Source organism: Catharus ustulatus, chromosome 5 (genome assembly GCF_009819885.2).
Source record: "Catharus ustulatus isolate bCatUst1 chromosome 5, bCatUst1.pri.v2, whole genome shotgun sequence".
NCBI classification, from domain to species: Eukaryota; Metazoa; Chordata; class Aves; order Passeriformes; family Turdidae; genus Catharus; species Catharus ustulatus.
Window position 1 is genome coordinate 66,830,626 of NC_046225.1, and position 26,705 is coordinate 66,857,330.

The window sequence follows — 26,705 nt, forward strand, 5'->3', positions numbered from 1 at the left end:
CTAACTCAAGGTAAGAGGATGATTTTCCAACAATGGTCTTATTAAAAGTCACCAAAAGTCACAAAAAATCAATCACTGCATTCACCTCAGGAGACAAACTGGTAAGAGCACTGGTGTGCTTCAACACTAAGGCATGTTAGGATGGATAAACACTGAACCAAATATTTAAGCCAAGAGGTCAACTACCAGAACTTTGGGTAGTTTTCTTAATTATTCCACCTCTGCCCTAATGTCCAACTGCCTATAGACAAGCTTATATTAAATAAAGTGAATTTAAGGTTAGAAATAACTGATATGATTAAACATGTGTATTAATTCTTGATGAATTTGTCCTTCAGACATCCAATGTTCCTGATACTGAGGAAAATAAATAATGAGTATGGTGCTCTGTAGTTGTGTCTTGGTCACTCTAGAAAATGTATATAGTATATAAATGCATGATAACTTTTCATAAAGTAGATTACATTCAAGTTACAAAGTATATAACTTAGCTATTCCATGAAGGAATTTAATTTCCAAGTTGCTCTGATGCTACAATGTCCTGTGCTCACCGAAGAACATGAAATGCTGATGGCCAGGATTTCTTTAACTGTCCCCCTGTGCTGCATATCCTAATACAGGTTATGTTCACACTAACCCTAGAGATCTCATCTAAATCAAATCCTGTATCAAACATTTTTCAGCCTTTTATAGCTTTTAATATTAGGATTTTTACCCATCTATGGAATTGCAATATAAAAAGTTTCTCATTTATTTGGCAATTAGAACAGTTTCTTTGCTAAAAGCCCCAGGTTCTTGTGTCTTCCTTAGTTACAGAACTTATAGATTACCTAGAAGATAAGCTGATACATTATTAGATTACTATCCCTTTTAATAATGTCAGTTTGAAAGGCATCAGATTTACCCCATGGTGTTGTGAGGCGCCCACCTCACATTTGGTAGCTGTGGGTGCAGTTTAACAACCTGGTGAGAGATGGAAAGATATCCCTTCCAGATCCCAGGGTGTCACAGGGGAAGCAGAGAGATGAATCTACACCAGTGATAACCACCCCTTCAGGCCACCTCCAGGAATTTCCTGATGCAGCTCACATAAGCTCCATATGCCTAGCTCCATATTCCTCTCAACTATCCAGACTTTCCAGGCCATTGTCATTTTTCCAGACTGTGTTTTTATGACAATATCAAAAGTTATCAACTTGAGGTGCAGCCTTAATGGGGTAAACATCCCACAAACACACAAATGGTGTTTCAGCCCTGAGACAATTGGCAGGTCAGACAAAAGATAGGGAAAAGGAAATTGCTGTTTTGAAATAAATACAGGGTATGGAGATACAGTTATCGCTTTAATGGTTCTGATGAAGTGACGAGCAATGAACAGAGAACTCTTGGTTTTCATTTAAACATAAGAAAAATATTACTTTACCTAGGAGTTAGATATGAGGCCATGGAATGAGTCCATCAACAAGGAAGAGTGGATTCAGAGAGGCTGGGGATAGTGACAAAGCAGAAGCACCTCTTTTGTTCAATAGTAAACCATTTTCAGGATTCTTACTTCTGATTAATTCCATGGGTTTGTGATGGGCAAAAGAATATTTTCACATTACCTAATTTTCAGAAATTATTAAAATACATTGTTTTGTACTTTCTAAAAAATATTTCAGTATAAAAGTACTATATAAATCATGTATTCCAGAAGATGAAGGCTCATCTACAACTGAAACCAGGAATTTATAATCCAAGATGTTAGGAAAGCTCAAAAAGGTGGTGCTACCAACCCAACTTGTAATATGATCAAAGGGAAAAAATCTGCTAGAGATCAAAAGACGAATGTGGGTTCTTCACAGATAAAATGCCTTGAAATTCAGAAGCTGATTGTAAAATTGGTGGCAAGTAAAACAATCTGAAATACAATAGGTTGCACAAATGATGGGAGCAAATCTTCGGAATCAAAAAGGTATAGTGACTCCTGTACTTTGTCTCAGCTCCAAAACCACAAAAAAAATCTTTTAGAAGCACTTAGCACAATGACTGTGTGATGGGTATGCCTTGGACAGCTGCCAGACACCCACCCAGCCACTCTCTCATTCTCCCTCCTTAAGAAAAAAGAAAAGATCAGTCACCAATTACCATAATGGGGAAAAAGATTAGACTTGAGAAAAAGTAATATATTCTAAATAGATTTAGACAGTGAGAAGCAAAGACAAAATGAAAGAAAATTTCTCCCCATTTCTCCTTTTTCCCAGGGCCAGGTTCACTCCTTCATTCCTGACTTCCCTAATTCCTTAACTCCAAGAGTGGGCAAATGGGGAATCATCAGTCCATGGTAGTTCCTCTCTACAGCTCCTTCCTACACACATTTTTCACCTGCTCCAATTGCAGGTTTTCATAGACAGCAGCTTCCTTGAGGCAGTGTTCACCTGCCCTGGTGTGGGGCTGCAGTGTGATATCTGCTCTGACGTGGTGCCCTGCGTGCTGCACTGCAGTCTCTGCTCCAGGTCCTGGGGCACCTCCTCTCCCTCCTCCTCCACTGACCTGGGTGCTTGCAGAGCTGTTTCTCACATGTCTTTCCCCACTTCACTGTGTGCCATCTTGTCCTGAGTTAACCACCCTTTCCCAGAGGCACAGCAGCTTGGCTCATGGCTCAGGGGTCTGGCTGGAGCTGCCCATGTTCAGCACACGCCAGCCCTGCACTGCCCACTGCCAGCACCCCACTGCAGACACCCAGTGCTCCAGGTGTTAGCACTCTGCAAGGCACTGAAAGGGTTCTGATCAACAAATGAAGGATTTTGCTGTTAATGGTGCTTGAATATAAAAAGTCAAAGAATGAGTGACTTCATCATGAGCTGTTGCATCCCTGGAGCATCTTACACACAGCACCTGTGCTCTCCCTTGGCATGGATTTCCTGTCTGGCTGTCTTCCATCAGCTATAAAGCTGGATGCAGAAGGGGCCATTCTCAAGCTGCTTGGGGTCTTTAGTCTTGGAAAAAAGAGTAGACTTACGCTAGTGGGGAAATTTGTATGGAAATCCAGAGATTCCTTAGTTTTGTGTTCATCAGGCTCTTTATGATCTGATGTATAGGTTTGAACATGGGGAGAGATTTGACAAATTCAGAACCTAGGCCCTAAAAAGTAACTTATTTGTTTGAAAGTGAATGTTACATTATGAGAATTACAAAGCAGTGCAAAGGATCTACATGTGATCGTTGGAATTTCGTAATCAAATTCCATTCCAGCGTGAATCACTTTTACTCACAGATCATCTGTCTTGGGGAATATATTCAAAGGCTCAACAAAAGGAATAAGAATGTCTACCAGATGCCTCCAAACATTTGCTCAGTCCTCCCTGTGAAGTGGCTTGAACAAATCATCACATCCCAGCTCCCCCACTCCTGTTTTTCTCTCCCGTGGTGGCATTGACCTTCAGCCCTGACTGACAAGGTTAAAGAGATGCAGGGGATGCCCTGGAGAGATGCAAGGTTGCATTGTGCAGCTTTGCACAGCTCATGAGCAGAGTGTGGTGTATTCTGAGGGGTGCAATAGCTGCAGATCAGTGACTTTATCTCATGTCAGTGCAGGTTGTGTTTCAAGCACGCAGAAGGGCAGGTCCCGGTTGGGGGATACCTACCTTCCATCCTGGATTCTTCTGGGGGTTTTTGTTTTGGTGTTGGTTTTTTTCTAACTTTGAAATCTTATTTACATATTAGACTAGATTGTAACTCTTGCAAGATTTCCAAATCATCAGGTCAGCTTCCAATCCAAAAAAGAAACAATGAATCAGACACATTTCTTAGACGAGCCTGTGTTTATGTGAAATGTTTACCAGACCTGGTTGTTTGAACAGAAGGACAACAGAGATCACTGCTTTGCTTGCCTGCTGGCAGGAACAAAGAGAAATTGGTTTAATTTGGAAGAGAGAAGGTTCTGTCTGGATGTTAGGAAAACTTTGTAGCTGATGGGGAGACAAGAGCCCAACTCAGGAGAAGTGTCATTGAGGGCTTTGAAGGAAAGGCTGGGCAGCAGCTGTGAGGAGTGCTGCACCACAGCAGGGATGTGCCCTCAGCACTCTTTTGAAGTTTTTGTCTTTGGTTTTATGGCTTACGTTGCACAAACAAATAGTGTTTCATCTTAAAGTCCACAGAAACATTCTTTTCGTCCTGGTTAAATATTTCAGAGAAGAAAAAAACCCAACAAAATTTACCCAAACCAAAACCTGTTCAAGGAAAGAACAGCACTGATTTTGATGAGTAATTTGGTCTGGGCTCTCATATATTTTGGACTAGCTCTGTGACTTTTGAGCTGAGAAAGGCTGTTCTTTACACAGATCTGAAGGAGGAGCCTCTCTCCAGTGTGTCAGACTCTAAGGGCTGCTTGTTAGACAGAAATGTTTGTGATGGTGCTGGTGCTGTGATACCAGGTTGCATGTGGAGCTGCGAGTTTATCTTTCTCCCTCCTCCTCTGTAATGTCCTAATTTTTTTCAGTCCTGTTTGCAGCACTCTTTTGCCTAACCCCAGGATCTGAATTTCAGTGTTACAAACCCCCAAAATCATTGCAACATTTGGAATTTCCATCTAGCTACACCTATTGTGGCAATGCCAGTGATGTGCCTCTGTTCCCTACATCCCTCTGTAACAGGATTTTCTTTCAGATGACTTAAAACATCTATTTAACTAATTGATGAAACAAGACAATTGAGTTGCAAAGCCAACTGATGTGTATAATCAAGGAAACCTGACAATTTTTTCTTCCAAGCTGATCTGGCAATTTTCAAACCAATCTTGTTAATCAAACAAAACCAAGTGTGGGAGTTAAAAATAGAACTGTAAACTTAAATATATTTTGTTCTGACAAAAAATTGTTTCTCTTTTCTTTCTCCTGGAGGAATTTTAAGCAAACTGTAAGAGAAGCCAAATTAGAAAAGGTTGCAAGGTTCTGCATAAATGTGAATTAGAAACTTTCTCTTTCTAACAAGGATAAGTTTTGAAACTAGTAGCAAAAAAAATTATACTTTGAAAACCATTAAAATCTAAAATATGATAGCCATAAATGTTTGTTAAAGTGCATTATTTTACTTTTAGAACTGTGTGAACTAGACACAGGAAAGGCTCTATTGCTATTGATGTTCAACGTCATAGAAACAAGAGGCTTCCATATAATTAGGCCCTCATTGTTAGGCTTAGTATAAGTAAAAAATAATTCTTTGCTGAAAAAGAAAGGACAGAAGGAGATTTTAGAGTATGCATTCACAAACATAACGATAGAGTAAGGTACCTGAAATAATTCAACACAAAGAGGCTTTTGCATTATTAGAAAAGACATTTCAGACGTCTGAATGTGTCTCTCCATGTAGGACTGTCTGTAAAAGGGCAGCCTCTAAAAGCCAGATTCATGGAATGACAGGAGGAATACTTTACTGTCTGCTAGCAAATAACAGGAGACCACTGCTGAGCCTGACTCATCCCCTGTTAACAAGGGGCAGCTTTGTAGGCTTCTGTAGAGTAATGCTTTGTGAAAGATGCAACAGGGAAGAAAAGGTCCTGGACCTGTAACACCTGAGTTTATCAGATGTTTAACTCCACTCGTTCTGAAACACAGCCAATAAACCAGACCCTCACTCTGAGAAGTCTAATTTTTCTATCAGAATGCATCTGCTTTGATATATCAGAGGAAGGTGAACATAAGTATCACTAGTGACTGAATTTGGTTTGTATGTTACTGTATCTCCATGAATTTCAGTTTGGAACAAGAGAAACTTGGCCATTTGGCAATATTTGCTTTGGTGTGCTGCAGTATGAATGCCAGAGACCTGACTTAGTCCTGAGTGCTCACACAGATGTGCACACAAGGAAAGGTTTCTCTTCTCAGAATGGTTACAAGAGGAGCAAGAACATGAGGCTGAGAACAATGAGCAATCTGGATGCCAACCATGCCCGATGCCAACTCCCTTTATGAGCATTATCAAATCAAAGGGAAAATGTGCTGAAGGGAATAGGGATGATTCAACACGAAAAACTGAGGGCAGTGTAATGCATACTTTGATCCTATGGCAACTGAATTATTTAGATTTAAGTTTGGAAAATGATCTGTCTGCATAATTTCACTAACAATCTCAAAACCAAAGCACATTTAATTTCCTTATTCCCCTACTTTGTTCAATTGGTGAAAACTTAACAGTAGGAGTATAAAGAATGAAAATTTTTTAAAATTATTATTATTTAGTAAGGATTCTTTAAATGTACACAGCTAAGCCTGTTCTGAAGGGAGAGAGAAAAATATAAGGATGGAACTGGTATTAGAGGTTAATAATCCCTGTGATAGAGAGGGAGCATTTATTAAAGCAGTAGTGGAACAAATCCTTCATAAAGAGCCTCTTGGACATGCCATCAGGTATTGGTGAAATCCTTGTGTGCACAATCTGTTTGGACAAACAAGCTTTGCTTGTGAGGGCTCTGCCACAAGCGTTTGCAGATGTCAGCTTTCATCTCCTCTGCCTGTAAGAGGAAGCAGTGTGAGGCTGAAGCTCCCCAGCAGATGTGCCCTTGTGTGATCTCACCTAATATATGCAGAAATTAATATATTGTGAGGTTTTTCTTTTTCCTGATTGCAAGACTTCCACATGAAAATTCCCCAACCAACTGTGCTTCTTTTTATTGTCTGTTACAACCTGGGCTGAGACACAGGGGTGGTTTGCTGGGATTCACAAAGTGGCCATTCCTCATTCTCGCTTTAGAGCAAATTAAATCCAGCCAAAACTGTGGCCACAGCCATAACTCACACAAAAGCATTTGGAATAGGTTAATATCTCCCTTCTCCCACCTGCTTTTCAGGGCTGTGGAAGGTTTCCCTTCCAGCTCTCGAGGCGAGTTGCTGCCTGGGCAGACAGCTGTGCTGTGAGCTCTGTGCCTGTGTGCGCCTCCAGCTCGGTTTAGTCAAAACTGCTGCCCACCAAGTATAATTCCTTATTTGCTGGGTCACTGAAACTGGGATTTTCTGCCTGCTTCAGACTGAATATTAGACAATCCATGCCTGAAGCTCAAGTCTTCCCTTTCTTTCAGTGAATTCTTTAAGTCTTAGGTTCCTGTCTTGCACTTTACTCTGGGCAAAATGGAACTTAAATTTTTCTCCGTATGGAGGAAGAACAAGAGTGGCTCTCACCTGTCAGATTATCCTGAAGATTGTGGGTAAAGAAAAGCCCTGAGAAACATTTCAATTTTCTTCTTCATAGAACTTGGGTAACAGACAAAAAAAGGATAAATTCTACTCCGAATTTACCTTTCCTGTAAATACCAAGGAGACATAGGTATCCTCCTGAAGCTCAACCAGTTACCTAACAGTATATGGAGAGTATATGTTCCTACCCATCCATCCCATCAAGATTTTCCCAGTGGCATTGTGGTTAGCATGCATTTTGTTGCAGATACTCATGCATACTCCCAGTACCTCTCACCCTGCATGTGCTTTCTGCCCTCATATAATATAATGTATAGGGGAGAAAATAGCTTAAATTGTGAGTTTGTGAATCACTAGAGCTCAGCACAGAGAATAAATCTGTGATAGGCAACTCTGTTCGGGGAAGTAGCTGTATATGTGTGAGGCCACCTGGCTATATCTGTGAGTGTTGCCACTGTATGATAGAAATGTTTCTTGTTTTTTCTTGGTTTGGGGTTTTTTTTTTTTTGGGTTTTTTTTGGGGTTTTTTTTGGTTTTTTGTTCTTTTTTTTTTTTTGTGTCATGGTCTAGTTGAGGTGTAAGGGCATGGGTTGGACTTGATGATCTTGAAGGTCTCTTCCAACCTAGTCATTCTGGGAATTCTATGTATTTGTTTGTCCATAGGATTATTTTGCTTACAGCCTTACATCTTGAGTGTGATTGAAGAGTTTACTGAGATAACATATATGTCAGCAAAAAAATGTTATTACAGAGCCATTTTAGACATACCAGAAATGTCAAGGATTTGACTGAGTCTTGCTCAGTGTCCTGGGAATACTTAAGTGGGATTATGCCCTCCTGAACTAGCAGGGAACATGCGTGCAAGGGCACATGATGTAAATAAAGCTCTGATGCAAAAAGGTTCAGAATAGAGCTCCTAATGGAGATGTTTTCTACAGGCAGCTCCTGGCATTGGCTTTGTTCACAAAGGTCCCATGATCTTACAGAAAAAGAATTTAGCTTCTAAGCACTTGGTGTGTTTAGAAATGCAAATATTTTTGTGCCTGGCATCTGTGATGGCTTGTCAGATTTAGGTTGCTGTGTGTGAAAATATACTCAGAAAAATGACCTCCTTTTGCTTTTTTTAATACAATATCCCAAAATTATCTCTCCTGTTCTAGTTTCCATTTCCTTTTGAGTCAAACCCAATTATCCCTGCAGCTTTCCAGCTGAATGAGCAATATTTCAGTGGACTGCTCACCTGTGTACACTGAGGCACAAACGCACGCACTGCTCGCCTGCCAGTCAAAAAGTCTTCAATAACTATGGTACACAGAGAAATCATGGAACACACTATGTCTAAATTTACCCTGAGCCCTCTTCATGCCCTCTCAACCCTCAGAAAACTAAAGCAGATTTTGACCCACATATTGGGATGGGGGTAATTTTGTCTTAAGTAAACCCTTGTGTTGGATATGCAAACCAGCTTGTCCTTTTCCAGCCAGGCTAAGGACCCTGTCTCCTTCTAAAGTCTTTGCTTTGTGAGCCCTCCAAGCAGCCCTCCTCAGAAGCTTAGGGGAGAAGATGGATGCTGTGGCTTGTGAGATTGTTATTGGTGTTTGGCCAGGGCATTGGTGTTGGTTATTGTCATCAAGTTTTTGCAAGCTATCAGAGAAAAAGAAATTCAGCATACTGCAGTAAAGTGGAATTTCCTATGTGCAATTTGTTACCAGTGTAGCGCCACAGAATTGTATCAGCAGGGAATTTGCCCCAAAGCCTTTTTTAAACACAAGAGTTTTCAGAAGCTTTTAGTGACAAAGACAGTTAAAGAGGCAAATTAAATAATAAATGTCCTAAAGTCAACTGGAAATTGCCTTTGATATGGGAATTAATCTGTGCCAATAAGTGAAGCCTACTGGGGAGAAGGTGAAATAAAAAGAAATAAAAGTGTCATGGCTACTGGCAGAAAAGTAGATAAAATTCAATAGCTTAGCTTGAAACATGCATTCACAATTATAAATTAAATTTAACTTTCCCTTCTCAGTTCTGGAATGGATTCTGTTCTACACATCCCTGAGAAGAAAACTCTGTTTTTCCTTTTGGAATTCTCTCCCATATCTAATACATTATCATTACAGGTTGAAATCTCATATCTATATACCAAGAAACAACTTCCATATCTATCAGAGTGAGATAAAAGTATTTCTATCATGTACTAAATGTAAAAATTTTATCTGACCAAAATTACTCACTATTATTCACTATACAGAACACAGGAAGTCTCTAATGCCAATTCTGCAGCAGTTTCTAAACCAACTTTCTGAATATATGCCCACTTGAATGTTTTCTGTTCATCATCTAGCTCTGAATTTTGTGCCCTGAAACAACTGATGTAGTATTATGTAACAGGCATTCCCTCTTGAAGTTAATAAAAAACGCCTCACTAGATGTTACTGCCACAAATTCTTTTGAAAAATGACATTCTCTTCTTAATAATGATCTTCTCAGCTGCATTTTAGAAGACAAAAATATAAAGCAATCTGTGCTTCAGTAATAATGATCTACTTAATTTTTATGTCTTCTTTTTAGTAAAATACTTTCACCCATGCATATGATTAAAAAATCATCTTGCTGATCAGTTGGCTTTAGAGCTGTCAAAGATTTTTCATCAAGCAATGTACTGTAGATGATCCTGAACATTTTATTCTGATTGAATGATAGTAAATGTTTTATTGATTGGACACATTAGGAAAACATAAAGTATTGATGGCAGGGACTGAATAAAAAAGGTATTGTTTTATGACAACAAAAGATTTCCTGAAATGATTTTCAAAAGCTGCTAAACCATAACAATAGAAATTGGTTATAATCCAAGTCAAGAGATGTAACACAGTGCTTTTTGCTTGGGATCTGATGAAAGATTTTCAAATCCCAAAGTTAATGTCTGAAGTAACAGTGCTCATTGTCTGAGCCAGCAGCTGCTGTGCTGTACCCATGTGCTTGGGTAGTCTGCCCTGTGAGAGCTTTGGTTTGTCAAGTTAACCTTGGGGAAATCCAGATTCCAACCAAAACATTACAAAATCTAGTCAAGATTAAAACCAAGGGCAGAAAAATGCCCATCAGGTACCTCCAAGCTCAAATGGAAAATGAGGGTTTCTAGTCTAGAAACACTGATACCTCATAAAAAAAAATCTCTGACAACAAATGACTTATTAGCCATCAGAAGCTTTCTTTCCACTCTTCCTACTCTTTTTCTCGTTTGAATTTAAGAAAAATTTTTAAGAAAAAGGATTGCTAACTTCTTAATTTTTTTCAGGTATAAAACTTGGATCCTTATTTTCTCCACACTAACGTAGTCAAATAGAAAAAAAAATCTAAGAAGGCAAGTGCAAAGGAATAAAATATAGAGAAAGGAGCTTTCAGTCATATGGTTTAGGACAGTTTTCTCCAAAACTGTTTTTTGTTTTCCTTTTTGCAAAAAAAAAAAAAGAAAAAAAAAAAAAGAAAAGGAAATATTAATACAGTAAAAAAAAATTGTGAAAATGGGAAAATAGCACTGGAAAGTAGCTCCAGTTCTCCTGCTAGGCAGACAGTGGCACAAAAAAAAGGGTTCCATTTCTGTTAATTAATAGTTTTCATCAAAATGACTTTGAAAACTGATTATAATCTGTGGGGTGGCATAGAGGAAAGTCCTCCCCATTTTCTAGCATTATAGATAAAGGTAAATGAAACATTACTACAAGAATAAACACATCATAACCAGGGGAGACACAGCATAAAAATCTCTACAAAAATAGCATGAAAGATTCCCATCTTCAGTGACTTTGGTGATAGCTTGTTTCCTTCCTTTTCATCTTGATCCTTTTAGCAACACCTCCACCCACCTCTCAAACTGCTTGCAATATCCAGGGTTCCAGGGGAAGTCTGTCTCCCCTCCAAGGGATTTCCTTGCTGTGTCCTGCCAGGCCTGGCTCAGAGCTTTGGCTGGATCCAGCTGGGCACTTCAGTGCTGCTGCAAACTGCTGCTGTCACACAAACCTGAGTGCTCTCTCCCACAAAACCCTCTGTCAGCTCTGCCCCTGTGGGAACCCAGGACATCCCTCTGGCTCCCCTGAATGGCTCAAGACCCAGGCAGGGGGCTCAGGAGCCTGGGCACAGTGCCCAGAACCCCTGTGCCTTCGATTTCTCTCCCTGACAAAAATTACCACCCCTACATGGAGAATTACAAGTCACAAAAAAATAAGTAGAGTGTAAGTTAGATTATTATAAGGCGAAAAAGTAGGTTTTTAAGATTGTTTATAATAAGGCTCTGGGTCAAGATGGAGGAACTTGGGCGTGTTCTGTCCTTCTTTCTCCTTCTTCCTAGCATCCATCTTTTAGGTGATGTTGGCACTTCTGGATTGGTTTAGAGCAGAACCAGACTGTACAATGTAAGTGATAGGTATTGGAAGATAATTGTAAATAATGTTTACCTAGTTTATAGTATAAAAAGATAATGCCATCCCAGGGGCAGGCAGTGTGCCTGGGCTGACCTGCTGAACAGACCTCAGCTAGTCAGGGAAAGAACTTTTAGATTAGATAAAATAAACAACTCTGGAAACCACAGAAGACACCTCCTGACTCTCTCTCCAGTGCTCAGGCTGGAACACAGAGACTCTAAAACACACGCAGGTGGTCAGCTCAGGTTCCAGAGACACCAGTGACCACATGCCACAGCTCTCACCACAGAGGAGGCAGCAGCTATCGAGGCGCTGAGCACAGTTGGTGTGTAAAGATAAACTCCACCTTTATAAGGTGAGAGTTCTTGGCTTTTCCCTTCTTTGAGCCCAGAGAATGATGGATCAGTTCTAGAGGAGCCATCCATAGCTGGCTCATGCAAAATGAATTCTCTTTGACAGCATGTCTCCGTTTCATGAATGTATGGTACTTTCTGTCCTACAGTGTCTGAATAGGATTTGCTAATCAATACCATAAGGTTGCAGCCAAAGAAAACTGGAGCTGTAAATTCTTCAGTGTTTCTCTACCTGATTTTGCAAGAAACATTAATATAAGAATTGTGCTTTGGGGTTACATATGGTGAATCTCTTTATTTCTACTAGACTATTGCAGTTGTATCTTCAGCAAAACCATAGTTACGGTTTTAAGAGCCCAGTTGACCTAAAAGTTAATTTTCTCAACACCTTGGAAGTTGAAATGTCACATACTGTTTTCCTGCACGGAACTGAAGCATGTCTTAAAAAATGGAGGAGAATCTAAATAATCTGCCTTGGATAATTTCATAGTGATTAAAGGATGTGTATTTTATGGGCTGGCTTCTCCAAGGCCCTACTTGGAAGGTGAAGGATGCAGCCAGCTGTAGCTGGTGCCCACTGAAGGACTGATTATCTCTGTGTTTTTCTTATATATTACTCAAATTCATCCTCAGATATACTTACCCAAAGCAAGAAGTTTTACAGTGTTGTGGGTCTCTGAATCTAAAAGATAATAAGGCAGCAGCACTTCTTGTGCTTTGGGGAGGTGAGCTGTGAGAGGTAGGAGTGAGCCTGCTCGTGCTCCTGAGCTCTCAGAGCAGTTAATTCAATTGCCATGCAGGAGTCATCTCTGTGAAATGAGCAGGAGTCTCTAAGTGCCAGCTTGCAGTCATTTTGCTGCTTTATTTCCTTGCACTCACGCCACCTTTGCAGGGAGTTTGTGAAACAGGCAAGGAGCATGAAGGAAGAAAAAGAGAAAGGGGTATTCACTAAAAAAAGTAAAATGAAAATTAATGGGTATTAAAGAGAAGCAGTCAGGGGCCTATAAACCCAATATCCCATCATTAAGGAAGGCAATTCAGTTACAGAGAGTGCACAGGCAATTATATTCTTGCCAAGGGACCCTGAGGCCATTCATGGAAATATTTACCTGACGCTGTGTGTGTGTTTGCTCCTTAAAAAAGAATAAAAATAGAGCCTAAACAAAACCCCAAACTTTTAAAGGGACATGGCAAATTTATGTACACATTAAATCAATCTAAGGGGACAATTTACAGCTTTAACAATACCAAATAAAAACATCCTGTTATCCTGAACTATATTTTATTTTTCAGTGTAATTACTGAAGTGTATGAGTTGAAAATTCAGCTGGCATATAAAGAAAGCACACATCATTTGTTTTGACCATCAAAAGTTTAAAAATGGCTTATTTCTGATATTTTAATCTTGGAACATATGTAGTTCTCGTTGTAGGATGTGCAATTGCTTGGGAAATAGTTGTAAAAATAACTTCAAAGAACAGAAACAGCACACTGATTTAGAGGCCTCATGAGTGCAGTTTTCTGGATATACACAGACAAAATGTTGACATCTATCATTCCAGATTTTTTTTTCACACTCAGACAATTTGTCATTATTTGTGTCCTGAGCAGGAAACAGGCTTCCAAGCATTGCACATTAAAAAAGCCAAAACAGCACCTGTTTTAGAAACATCAAAGTCTCAATGCAAGCACTTTTCCCAGAATCCCAGCTCCTGCAGAGATTAATACCTCCTTCCCAACACTGTACCACAGATAGTGAGAGGTTTCTGCACTAGAAGTTTACAAGTAATAGCAGCTTAAGGTAAACAGCAAAATACAAGGCAAAAGATTTCCTTTAAAAATTGTTCTGGCCTTTAGCTAAAATCATAGAATCATTCAGGTTGGAAAAGAGCCTTGAGTCCAACCATTAACTCAGCACTGCCAAGTCCAGCACTAAACCATGTCCCTAAGTGCCACATCTATGCATCTTTTAAATTCCTCCAGGGAGGTGACTCAACCTCTTCCCTGGGCAGGCTGTTCCAGTGCTTGGTAACCCTTTAGGTGAAGGAATTTTTCCAAATAGCCACACTAAACCTCCCCTGGTGCAACTTGAGGACATCTCTTGTCCTTTCACTTGTTACCTGGGAAAAGAGACTGACACATCCACTGAAAAATGATCAGTTCTGTAACATCTTCTGCAGGCACATCAAATAGTAAACTCAAAGTTTTAAGAGGTACTTTCAGTGAAGATAGATATAAAAGTAGGCATTGATGATGCACACTGCAACCCTCACCACTTCAAGCCATTTAAAGCAAAGCCAGAGGACAGATTAATTCCTTAGTGTGTGACTATCTTCAAGTCCTTATTATATAATCATACAGGATCTTTGTTATATAATGATATAGGACTTCTGGAGCACTTTGTTGTTCATAGCTTTCAAAAGTATTTATGAATGAAGTAATATTGTGTATGTCCTGTGTATTAAAGAGTCAAAGGTTCAAAGGCTCAAAGCATTTAGCACTCTGGGCTAGAGACCAGCAATAGAACTAGATACAAATCCTTGTCCAAGGCTTGATGCTTTCTCCATTTGCTGTTAACTTGTTATAAAACAATGCTAAAAGTTTTGGGCCCAGGAACACTTTCACCTTACACCTTTATCAAAGGTTAAATAAAACTGCTGGGATTTAAAAGTATTTTTGTAGTCACTATCATGACAGAAGAGAGTCTCCAAGGGTTTTCTGGACTTTCTGAAGCCAGGTGGGAGTGCAAATGATATCAGATGCTTTTAAGATACACTGGAACCTCATAAAAGCAGTGGAGATGAGCAGAAAGAAATGGGTTTGATAACTAAACAGAACAGCATATTTATCAGTTGTAGCAATGGGACCTCTATTCTGTTGCTTCCATTAAAAAATTTGGGGAAAAAAATGTAGTCTGTGGCTTCATCATTCTGTTGATTCACCCTTTCCTCACCCAGGTGGGCTTCAGCTGCCTCAGTGGTGTCCACACACCAGAGAATCCAGCAAGCAGCTGCTCACACCTTGCTGCACATTTGGCCCCAGGAATCTTGTTCCTTTCTTGGGTGGACACAGAGGGGAATTATGTACCTTAAGTTGTACTTCTGCAAGCTACATCAAGGGTTATAATGGTATTTTGAGAACATTCTCTGGCCCTGTGATATATTTAGTGGCAACCAAATAAAAAACCTTATAATGAACAATAACATAATTTAAAAACCTTATAACAACTGTATTGCCATACCCTATAACAGCATCTGCACCATAGTCATGGAGAAATGTTAGTGGCATTTTGAAAGGAAGAAAAGGATTTCCAATTCCAAATGTGACAGCATATTCATAAATTCTTCAGCTAGCCCCTGATCCTCAGAAATGCCACTTCCACAGAAAGGTCAGACACCTTTCATGCAAAAATGAATGAGGAATGAAGCAACATATGTTGTGCCAGAGATTTCCCATTGCTCAGGTTTTAACTAAAGTCTTCAGTTGTTATGGAAATATAATCATTTCCTTGTTGCTTTTGTCCCACCCACAGCAGCTATGGTGTGACTTGGTGCTTTGTGAACTGCATTCTTCACCATTTCAGAGGCAGTAGGTCAGAAAGACACATTTGAGCCTGAAGTGTAGTTTGTTTTACTTGGGAAAAACACACAAACAAACCAAAAGCAATATTCTGTCTGGAGTTCTAAAGAAAATGTTTGTAAAATATTTGTATGTTTATGTGCCTCTACAGGGCTGAAAACTGTGGGGAAGTGGGATTTAGCAGGGGTAGGGAACATGCTCTTTAGTTATTAAATTAATTCTAAGCAAAGAAAAGTGCCCTGGATCCAGCCAAATGTGACAGAATTTGCACACAGCAGATATAAAAGTACTAGAGCTAAAGATTCAAATGGTCTAAGGATTTGCTCACCTATAGCAGTATATGTGCATCTTTCTATAGAATATAATTTTGATGCTACCCAAATATTAGGACTTTTGTTTATTATTATTGGGAAGAAACAGGTCCCAGAATCATAGGCTAATTCAGGTTGGAAGGGACCTCAGAATGCCTCTAGTCCTGTCTCAGGCTCAAAGCAGAGGCCAGACCAGGTTACTCAGGGCATTATCCACTGGGGTCTTGAAAATCCCTGAGGACAGACAGCACAGCCTTTCTGGGCAACCAAGGTATGTTATTACATACACATAAAACCTCAGTGATAGGTAAACACATTGAGTTAATTATTGAGTTGTGCTTGATGAATCAGACAATGAAATAGTTAATCTGCATCCTAAATTCCTAATGTCTCTTTAATATGTTTGTTCCTATTTTGTTGGGGTTTTTTTTGCCTTACCAAAGTAGAAAAGGAACAGCTATTTTTGTAGTCCTGTAAAATACCTTCTGTTTGTATCTCCTCTGAAGGAGGAGGAAAATGAGCACTATTTCTGTCACTAATTAATAGTAACTCTTGCCACGGCAGAAATCTATTTAACACATGAAATGTTATGACAGTTTTAAAAAACATTGTAACCCGAGGGCAGCCTCAACCTATGTGACCATCAGTTATCCCTAGCTGGACATGGCAGAATTAGGTAAGAACGAATTGCTGCTGAAGTCTTCAGCAACAGACAGGCTCCTTTTCCCTTCACATTTTCTATGCATGACTACATTTTCAAAAATTACTTTTACATTTTTTTCCCCCTTTAAGAATATATCTGGGGACAATCTCATTCCTTATTATGGAAAGCATGAGTTCGATAGACGTTGACTGACACTTCTGAAGGTGGTAAACACTGTCAGGAAGCCTCCTCTGTACAAAGCACTCACTCAGAACTCCAGATCCCTCTATAGTCATCACTTTGCCTAAGAGATATACACAGAGCATATTGTTGTTTGTTCCCAAATGTATTGCCAGATAGGGAGTTCATCCTGCCTAGTGCTGGAATCATGTGTGTTATTTCTTGACTCTTAAACATTCATTGAGTTTCCAGGAAATTTCTGCTTTATTGAAGACATAGGTTCAGTAACCTCAAGGGAGATGACCTTCAAAGTCTGAGAAAAGTAGGATCTAATGATCTAGACTGTATCCTGAGAGACCTGCACTAAAAGAAATGCGAGACGTGAAAGATCCCTGGGCTTATAATTTTTTTAAAAATTTTCCTGAATTTGAGCCTTAACCCATAAATAAGATTGGCTATATCAATGGACTAGTTTTGGGGGGATCTTTGGTAATTTTTTTTTTAGGTAGTATTTCTGATTTCTGTACTTTGTTGGGAGTACAGAAAAAGTCCACTCCTTTGGGGTATTAGTCCTAGGTCAATTATCCCTTAGAGTACTTGTTCAACACACAATAAAACTAGGCATCCAGAAATGGAATCCAGCACTGGTGGCTAAAAACTACCCAGACCTTAAAGAAATGGCAGCAGTATCATGCTGCCTCATAAACTGGAGGTAGTACCTTCCTTTTTCCTTATTCTGCAGTATCCAAACTGCATGAGCTCCCTACCAAAAGCAAAGGAGAGGCACACTGAGTTTGTGTATCCCGATGGGATTTGTGTGCAAGTTCTGTGGGCCTATGGCAATCACAGAGGCAGAAGTAGAACTTTAAAGTGCAGGTGGGACTTTATACATTGGAGCTTAGCAGGGGCCTGACATTCAATAGTGGATTTGCAACTGGAAAGATCAACAACAACAGAAAGTTTTTATGATCTACCTACCTAACTGCCATTAATCTTTTAGTTTCTCATCAGAAAAAAGGGCATGGCAGTGACTCCTTAACGCATAAAGGCATTGACAGACTCGGTATAACAGAAGTTATGAAGCATTTAGATGCTGTGATAATGGAGCTCAGTGAGTGCCCATAAACCCAGGGGCCTGAGCTGCCAGGGTCCAGGAGCCTGCAAGTCTCGGCTCTCTGGCACCTCAGCCAGCAGTCTGCCCAGGAGCCAGGCAGCCAAGCCAGCAAGCAGTCGGGCCCCCAGAAGCTGATTAAAGGTCTCCTGGTTTCCATTATACCCTGGGTAAAACAGACACATTCTTTAAAGAACAATCAGATTTAATCAAACTGCATTCTTTTTTTTTTTTTTTTTTTAAACAGAAAAACATGCCACCCAGGAATCTTTAATCACTTCTATTACTAATTGTGTTGTTAAACAACACATCATGTTTCTCTGATGTACCATGTGGCAAATCCAAAGTAGTATCTGATGGATTGACTAAAAGTCTCCCTTTAATTACCTACAGAAATTGCTGCTGATGTAAACAAATCAGTGCCAACCTTAGGGAATGCACATTTATAGACACTTTGAAACTCTGCACACAAGAATTTATTGGTGATAAAACAGTGTGGCTTGCAATCAGTCAAGAACTTGCAGTAACTCCTGTTACTCCAGGTACTGATATAGAGCACAGCACCACATGGAAGCACCTCAAAGGTGTCTTCTGGAGAACCCCAGGACAGCTGAGAGCAGGAGGACGGTGGCATCAACCCTTTGCAGGTCAGGCACTGAGGCCTCCCACGGCAAGGCACTGAGCACAGGCTGTGTATGGCAGTCAGATTGAAAGCAAGGGCTAATTTAAAGAGTGCAAAAAGGGAACAGGAAGCCAAAGTGAGGGTTTGCTATGATGCGAAATGATTCAATAAGCATGTGTTTAACTTCTTTAATCTTTGCTGGACACTTGAAATTGCTCTTCTCAATACAGCTGCAGGGGCCCAACAGAACAGCTCCACACACTGCACCAAATCTGACCAGAGGCACAGAACAGCAATAGGTGGTCTCAGATAGGGCATCCCCACCAGAGACAAGGCTAACCCTTTTCATAGTTCAGCTGTGGTGTTTTCTTTTAAAATTTGCCTGGAGTGGCTGGGATTTTTCAGGATTTCTAATATTCCCCCAAGTATTTGACATATGTTTGCTTTCCAGATTGAGAATGTCCTTGTGGAACAAGAGTGTTAGTCTACTGAAAGATAAAAAGCTCGATCAAATAAAACATTTATGTGCCAAAAGGAAAGGCATTTTAGCTGCATCACCTATATAAATAGTCTATTGGCCAAAGCACTCAGTGAGGAAGTGGAAGACCTCAGTATTAATTTCTTACTCCAGCAGATGAGGCTGAAAGTGATGGTGTGCTGAAAATGTTCCACTACAGAGCAAATAATTTGCAAAGTTGGGTCAAAGGCATAGAGAAGCATGTCCCTGCAGCCTAGGGTGAGCCTCTCAATTAAGTGTGCTGTACATCATGGAACCCATCAGGTTATTAATTCTCTGATCCATGTCACTTACTAGACATCACACTAAATGACCTAGCAGCCTGCTTTTTAATGTATTAGAGGAGACTTAACAGAGTTAATGGAGGCAAATATGAATCCTCATTTTATTCCTGTTGTCAACAGGGTGAACAGCTTTCTCTGTCAGCAGAGAACTATCAGGAAAGAGCATCATGCAAAATGAATGACTGCTGTTCACAAAAATGCTGGAACACAACTAATTGATTTTGATGTAGCAGGCAGCTACATTTCATTTGTATCCTTTGCATTCAAGATCTTTAATAAAGCATTTTTGTTAAGAGAAGTAGTACATATGGACAAATGGAATTAAATGCTGGTCTACTTTTCATTAGATTTTTCAGACAAGCATAGTAAAGAAAATTGCTTTACAGCAGAAGGTTACTTACTGACAGAAAAGCTCTTTTTTTTCCTAGTGTAAACAGTATCATTGGTGTAGTCTATTTAAAATAAGCTTCTGCAGTTTTGCATGAATTTCTGTTTTCCAAAAGAAGAAAAGGGGGAGGTGGGGGATAAAAGACTGGTATTATGGTAAGATGCTATGTCAGGACTAAGACACCAGTTTTTATTACCTACTGTTTTCCATGTCTCTGTCTTTTTTTTCCTGTGAGATATTGACAGTCTTTCTCCACCTTATCAGCTATTTTGCAATTGAATTAAAAAATGTTTGGGATAGTGAAGAACATGTGCCAGAGAAGAGATAAACTACTTAAAATGTCTCCTGTGCACTCTAAGGGCTGCCACTTCAAACAAAGGCAATGTAGCAGCCGTAGGTGTTTCCTTGGTACAGATCAAGTGTGACAGTCACTGTGAATTGAGAACACCTCAGCCTTTCCCACAACCCAGGAGCAGTTATCAGCCCACTGGGGTGGGGTTGACATAAAGATCCAAACATGCCTCTGAGCAATTTAACACTTTTCCCATGTTTTCTACCTTCCCAGTTCTTTCTTACGAGTTCAAAGTGATTGGTACCCACAAAATTGAAGCCTGTTCTGTTATCAGAATAGGATCTAGGTATGCTTTCCAATATACCTGTGATTCTTCAAACTGCTGATTATTCCTTTCTCACATGACTTAAGTGTCAGATTCTCCTACTTCTGCCCTGAAACAGAGATGTGCAGGGTGTAAAATATGAACTGATTCTTTTTGCTAAAACTAGACTATATTCAGTGTAGCATTATTGATGCTACATAGCCTTTAGGTCCAAGTACCAAACTGTATTTTTGGCTTAATTTCAAGGACAAAGGACAAATTTAAGCTTGGTGTTGAACACTGAAGTAAGCAATCCTCTCTCTGCTTTCTCCTGTGTCATCTTTCGTACAGCCCAGGTGACCCACAGATCTGGAACATAAATTAACATTTCCTATTGTGCAATGAAAAAGGCAGCTTCCTCCACTGTACCTGTCTGCAGTAGAAAGAAGGTATGCAAATATTAATTCCCTCAGTGTTGTGGGTAGCCATTTCCTCATGCACAGTTCCCCCTTCAAATTAGAGCTTTTTCTCTGAAGCATCTAGTTGCTTTCTGCTCACCAACAAGGTCATAATGAGCAACCATGAAAACAAACTCGCAGATAGCATCTGGTCTTCCTTTTGCACAGCTTGTAGATATTCTCTCCTTCTTGAGAGCAGTCATAGTTTAAGGTCAGAACATTCTCCTGAAATGGATTTCGTTACCAACAGTTCCTACAAAATCCTTACAGCTCTCAGATGCTGTTCTAGCCAATACCAACCCTGACAGACCAACAGTTTTCTTCTCTGAAAAACAGATGCAACCACATAATGCTCTCCACACAGCTAACACTGGAAATACACAGTAGAGTTTGTTCCTCTAGTTCTGTAGTAAAAAAACCCTTCATCCACGTCTTTCATGAGTTGGAACAGTGGTCAAGAGTTAAGCAGGATTGCATTCCTTCTGTTCTCCTACATTTACGCACAAATGTTTGCTTAAATTCCTCTGGCATGTTTACTAAAAAAGAGGCAACGTTTAAGGAAGCTCCCAAAGTCCTTGCCCACAGTGAGTATCTCCCTGATTCACAACTAAATTCCACTCAAGTTTTCTGGGATTACTCAGAGGATGATACAGGCCTATGTGTGCAAAGCTGCATGCAGACTTCCACCTCAGACCTGCTGGTCAGAAATCACCAGTGCTCTTGCAGCAACGAGACTCTTCTGAACAGAGATCGCAGGGAACAACAAGGGTCTGATTCTTATTTCAGACAATGATTTAAAGCTGTGATCCTGTCAGATCTCCTATTTATAAGGCCTCTTCCATCTGCCTCAAGCCCTGAAGAGGCTAATTCTGCATTTCTCTCTCACGCAAAACTCCCACAGAGGTGGCTGGAGGACAGCAGCACTGAGTTCCCATCCCAGCTAAGTTACACTGCTCGATATTTCAATACCCAGCCAACAACAGCACAGCTCAAAAAATTGAAAATGAAACATCAACTTGTCACTTAAGACTGGCAGAAATTTTTCTTCATGGTGAAATGAGCAAATGAAGAGTTAAAGATCAGATACTTGTTAAAATCGATATGGCTTAGTAGCAATATTTCGTTTTTCCACAACAGTAGAGAGTGAGTGTTTCAAGCAGTTTATCATATCTGATCAAAGAAACAACTCTCAGCACATTTTACACATATCTTCTCCCTTTTTCTTAAGCAAGAGCTGCATAGACTATTTTTCTCCTGTATATGCTATTAGCCAGCTTACAGTTGAAGCACAACCACAGTGGGAGTAGCAGAGCTGAAAACTTTTTATGAAAAGTGAACACCACACAGTATGTTACAAATTCCAGTCTTCAGCTATTACAAGTAATAAGAAAACACTGTATTTAAAAAAATGTAAATGAGCCCCATCTTACTTGAAGCATATTCGGTAATTACATTAAAAACAATTTTTATAGAAATCCTCTGTATTCACTGATTTAGAGGGAAATGCACTTAAAAGGGGTGTAAATTGCACATCTTTATTAATGAATATTACCTTTTATTTAGCTCAGAAGAAATAAGACCCGTTCTGAGGAGAAAAATTAAAACACAGAAGTACCCTGGCTTTAACTGCTGCTGCTCATAGATATTCAGCATCAGCTTAAAAGGTTTGGAAGTAAAAAAAAAAAAAAAAGAAAACAAAAAAAGAAAAAAAAAAGAAGCATTATTTCTTTAATGTTTATAATGACCACAGAATATTTTTACTGCAAAGAACCTACTTTTAAGGCACATCAGTCATTCCATATATATTTTATGCCCTCTAAAATCTGACTGGCAATTTCCATAGACTACTTGAATTCTACAAGGAAAAAATAAAGTGGGGGGAGGACTGTGTTAGAGGCCACAGAGCTCATTTCAAAAGCAGTGAAAGCACTGTGAGCCTGCAGACTGGGAAAGCCCTCCAAGGGAGCAGTGAGTGACCAGAGCAGACTGATTTGGCAGGAACGGGTACCTCTAATGAAGCCATCCAGGAGCTGAGAGGTAGTAGCCAGGTACCATATGTTGCTTTGGTTGCTCTGATGATTATATTGTTTCTTCAGAGTAAACAAACCTGAACTTTATAGCTACATTGTTTCCTACAAATAATACAAGCTTGTTTCAGCTCTTCTTGGTGTAATTTTAATTAGTCTCCATTTTGCAAAAGAGAAATGGCTTGTAGTTTCCTCCTCTCAGTTGCTATTTTTATCTCTCCTTTATCTCTCAGGTATGCTTTTGTATCGATCCATTTGTTATTTAAACAAAGCTCAAATCTTTTCACACTGAGCCTTGTTTCAGGGAAGCAACAAATAAGATACAGATTTAGGACTTTGAAAATATCTCAGATGTTTACTTGGCGAAATCCAGAAAACTTCTAATGCATTTTGTGCAATCATCTAATGCTTACTTCAGCAGAAGTCCCACTTGAATTTGAGTTAAAGTGCCTATTGAAGGAACAACCAGAACCTTAGCCACTGACAGTCTCCTTTTCCAGGGTTAAGCAAACCAAATGCTTATTATGAAAAACTGATGAAACAAAGTAACTGCTCTATCCTTTTTCCTTATGCTACAGAGATTTCAAGAGGCTACAGACACCTTTCAGACAGAACAGAGGGAGTAAGGAAGGGGATATCAGATGATTCTTCAATATAGATTCAACTCAGCTGTTTTAAGAAGCCTGTTATATGTGATTAGATTTCACTCTTCTTTTTTTCCAAGAACTGTTTGCTGTGGAAAGGTGCACTTGAGGCAGATGTCAAATCCTGCTGCCTGTGGAAGGAGTGATAAACATAGAAAGGAGCAGTATTTTCTCCACAGACAGAATACACACCTTGCAGCACCACAGCTGAAGAAGGGATGTAAATCAGCTCACTCTCACACTTGGAATGCATTCAGTGATGAATGTACAGACACCAGTCCCTGTCTCTCATTTTCTTCATTGCAGTTTATGACATTTTATAAACCCATGGGAAATATGGTTTGCTTTAATAACTTTTCAAACTGTTCTCCCCTCTTCTGTCCCTCCTCCCAAGAAAATCCTCTAAAATTATAAACTAGAAATGCAAACAGAAGAAGGGAAAGAAAGCAACATCAACACTGAAGGTTTAGAACAGCTGCACCTCCTATTGAGATTTGTTCACATACACTGCTGACAGTCTGCAATGTATTTTTCTCATTAAAAAATAAACATAAAGGATTTAGTTGCTCTAAGCCTGTAAATACGAAGGATTTAAAGACCTTAGCAGTGGGGCAATTGCTCTTCTTCTGAAAACCTGCATATCAGAATGCCTTCAACTGCCTGTCTGAGAATGAGGAGCACGCATCCAGCCCTGAGATTAGCCTTTGAAGGGAGGAAAAAAGGGGAGGAAAAGTTCCCCTGGGCACAAAGAAGTGGAAACTTGACTTTTTTTAAACTCAAAAAATAGCGAGTTCCCCAGAATGATGATTTTTTTTTTCTTTTTTCACTGTCTGCTCTAGGACAGCAAGGTCCTTAGGTCACTGATCTGAGAAGGATGGAGCAGGAATTTACTGCCTGGTGATCCAGCAGGAGGAAATGAGCTCATGGGGTATATGTGCTCTTTTTCATATTTCATGAAAAAAATGCAAGACTCCCAGCTTTGTCCCACTGACTAATCAAAAACTATGGGAAGGTAGGAAAAATATTTCCCATCCACATTCATAGGCAAAGACCCCTCCAAAGGAAAAGAACACCCCATGCTTTGTTTGACTTCATCCCTTGTGCAAAATCATGATTCAGAAGGTTTTAACAGTACAAAGGTTTATTTAGAAAAGAGTTTGGATTGTTCTTTAGGGTTTTTTTGGCAAACATTAAAATCCTTTCATAACTCAAAACACTGTCAGTGCCTGGTACTTTGCACTCTCCTTTCCCACACAAGCAGTAAAAGCCAATTTCTTACTGGGACGAATCCACGATAGGCCCCAGCTGCCCTATTTATAAGTGCTCAAATCTCCACCATCACTGCCACTTAACCCTTTCCTTCTGATGTCTCTTTTTGTTTTCCCACAAAATTCCAGAGCCCGTGAGAGCTCACTGCCTCCCAAACTGTGTCTCAGCCTTTCCTCTGTGGGCTCCCCGTGCACTCTGTCAAAGAGGGTTCAAAGACAGTCACTCCCTCCCCCTTTCCCCCTCCACACTCCAGCACTGCTCCCCCAGCACCATGTCACCGTTCTGTACCATGGTGAGTGCCCTCAGCCTCCCGACACCATCCCTGCTCCCCACAGCATCACCCTGCTGCACCGAGGGGAGAGCCCTCTTCCTGCTCCCTAAGCCCAAGCCCCGTGTTCTCTTCCCTCCCTCCTCTTCCAGCATTGAGCCTTCTCTTTTAACTCTACTCCTGCTCAAGGCAAATCCATCCCTCCAGCTCAATGCCGGAAGTTCTTCTTCTTCTTCTTAAAAAGAATGTGTTTAAAGGACCTGCGGAAGTCCTGGTTGAAGATGGTGTAGATGACTGGGTTGAGGGAGCTATTGCAATACCCAATCCAGAAGAAGAACTTGAAGAGAGTCTCGGGGACCTCACATGCCTCCCGGCAAATACCATAGAGGCTGTAGGTGAAGAAAAAAGGGAACCAGCAAACTACAAAGACCCCCATGACCACAGCCAGCACAAAAGTGAAGCGTTTCTCCCGGGCCTGGGCAACTTTCTTACGGCAGATGCTGCTACGCTTCCGGCGCCGGCGATAGGAGAAGAACTGCATGGAGCGATTGCTCGCACGGGACAGGCGGCTACTGGAGTGCTTGGAGGAGTACGAGTAGGAGAAGGACTGGCTCTTGCTTTTGCGGCGATGCTCCTCCCGGCTCCGCCTCCGCCTGCTCTCTGAGGTGCTGCTCTCCTCCAGCTCAATGTCCTCCAGCTCAGAGGCTTTGCGCCAGTGGTGCACTGAATAATGTCCGTTCTCTCCCAGCTGCATCCTCAGGGATGTGCAGCCGCCAGCAGCGCGGCTCAAGCCGTTCTCAGTCTGGGAGGACCCCTCTGGCATCGTTCGCTTCTCAGAGAGGGTCCTGGTCCTTAGCTTGGCCACACGGTAGATGCGGATATAGACCAACACCATGATGAGGCAGGGGGCAAAGAAAGAGCCAATGCAAGAAGAAAGGATGTACCATGTCTCGTCATTGAGCTTGCACTGGGGAAAGACATCTCCTTCAGGGTCCCGGTACACGGAGATCAATGGCGGGAAGGAGATGATGGCTGAAATGAGCCACACGGTGAGGATGATGGCCTTGATCCGCCGCGGTGTCCGCTTGAGGTTGTACTCCACCGCCTGTGTGACTGACCAATACCTGTCGAGGCTGATGGCGCACAGGTGGACGATGGACGAGGTACAGAACAGCACGTCCAGCGCCAGGTAAATGTTACACCAAGCCTTGCCGAAGTACCAGTAATTCATAAGCTCGTTGGCTAAGGAGAAAGGCATGACCAAGGTAGCCACCAGGATGTCCGCGCTGGCCAGGGACACCAGGAAGAGGTTCTGGGGGGCTCTCAGCGCCCGGCTGGTGAGCACAGCTATCACCACCAGCACGTTGCCCACGATGGTGAAGACGATGAGGAAGCCCACCACGGCCGCGAGGCTGGCCACGGCCGCCGGCGAGTAGGGGGAGGGCGGCTGCAGGAGGGCCGAGGAGGACGGCGAGGCGGGGGGCAGCGCCAGGGACTCGTTGGCGGAGCCCAGGCTCGTGTTCACCAACAGCAGCAGATCCATGGTGGGTGTGCGGGGCGCCGGCGTCCTAGAGAGCCCGGCGGAGCCCCCGCCCCGCCCCGCCGCCCCGCCGCCGCCGCCCCGCCGCCCTCATCGCGCCCCGCCGCCGGTCCCGCGGCCGCTCCGCCGCCGAGCCGCCCGCGTCCCCCCGCGCCGCCGCCGCTCCTCAGGGCACGGCCGGGCGGAGCACCCCCGGCGCGGCAGGGAGCGCGGCGGCGCCGCCTCCGCCCGGCCCCCGGCGAGGGGGCAGCGGGGCACGGCTGGCCCCCGCCGCCCGCCCGGTCATGCCCGGCTCCGGGCGGCCCGCGGCTCCGGAGAAGAAGCCGCG

General features: G+C 41.5%; 1 protein-coding gene across 1 annotated transcript; it reads right to left on the minus strand.

The window, feature by feature from the left end:
* Positions 1-23,850: 23,850 nt before the first annotated feature.
* Positions 23,851-26,423, minus strand: ADRA2C (adrenoceptor alpha 2C). Its single transcript, XM_033060300.1, has one exon. It carries the CDS (start codon positions 26,378-26,380, stop codon positions 25,046-25,048), a length of 1,335 nt encoding a protein of 444 aa, XP_032916191.1. The 5' UTR covers positions 26,381-26,423; the 3' UTR covers positions 23,851-25,045.
* Positions 26,424-26,705: the final 282 nt, after the last annotated feature.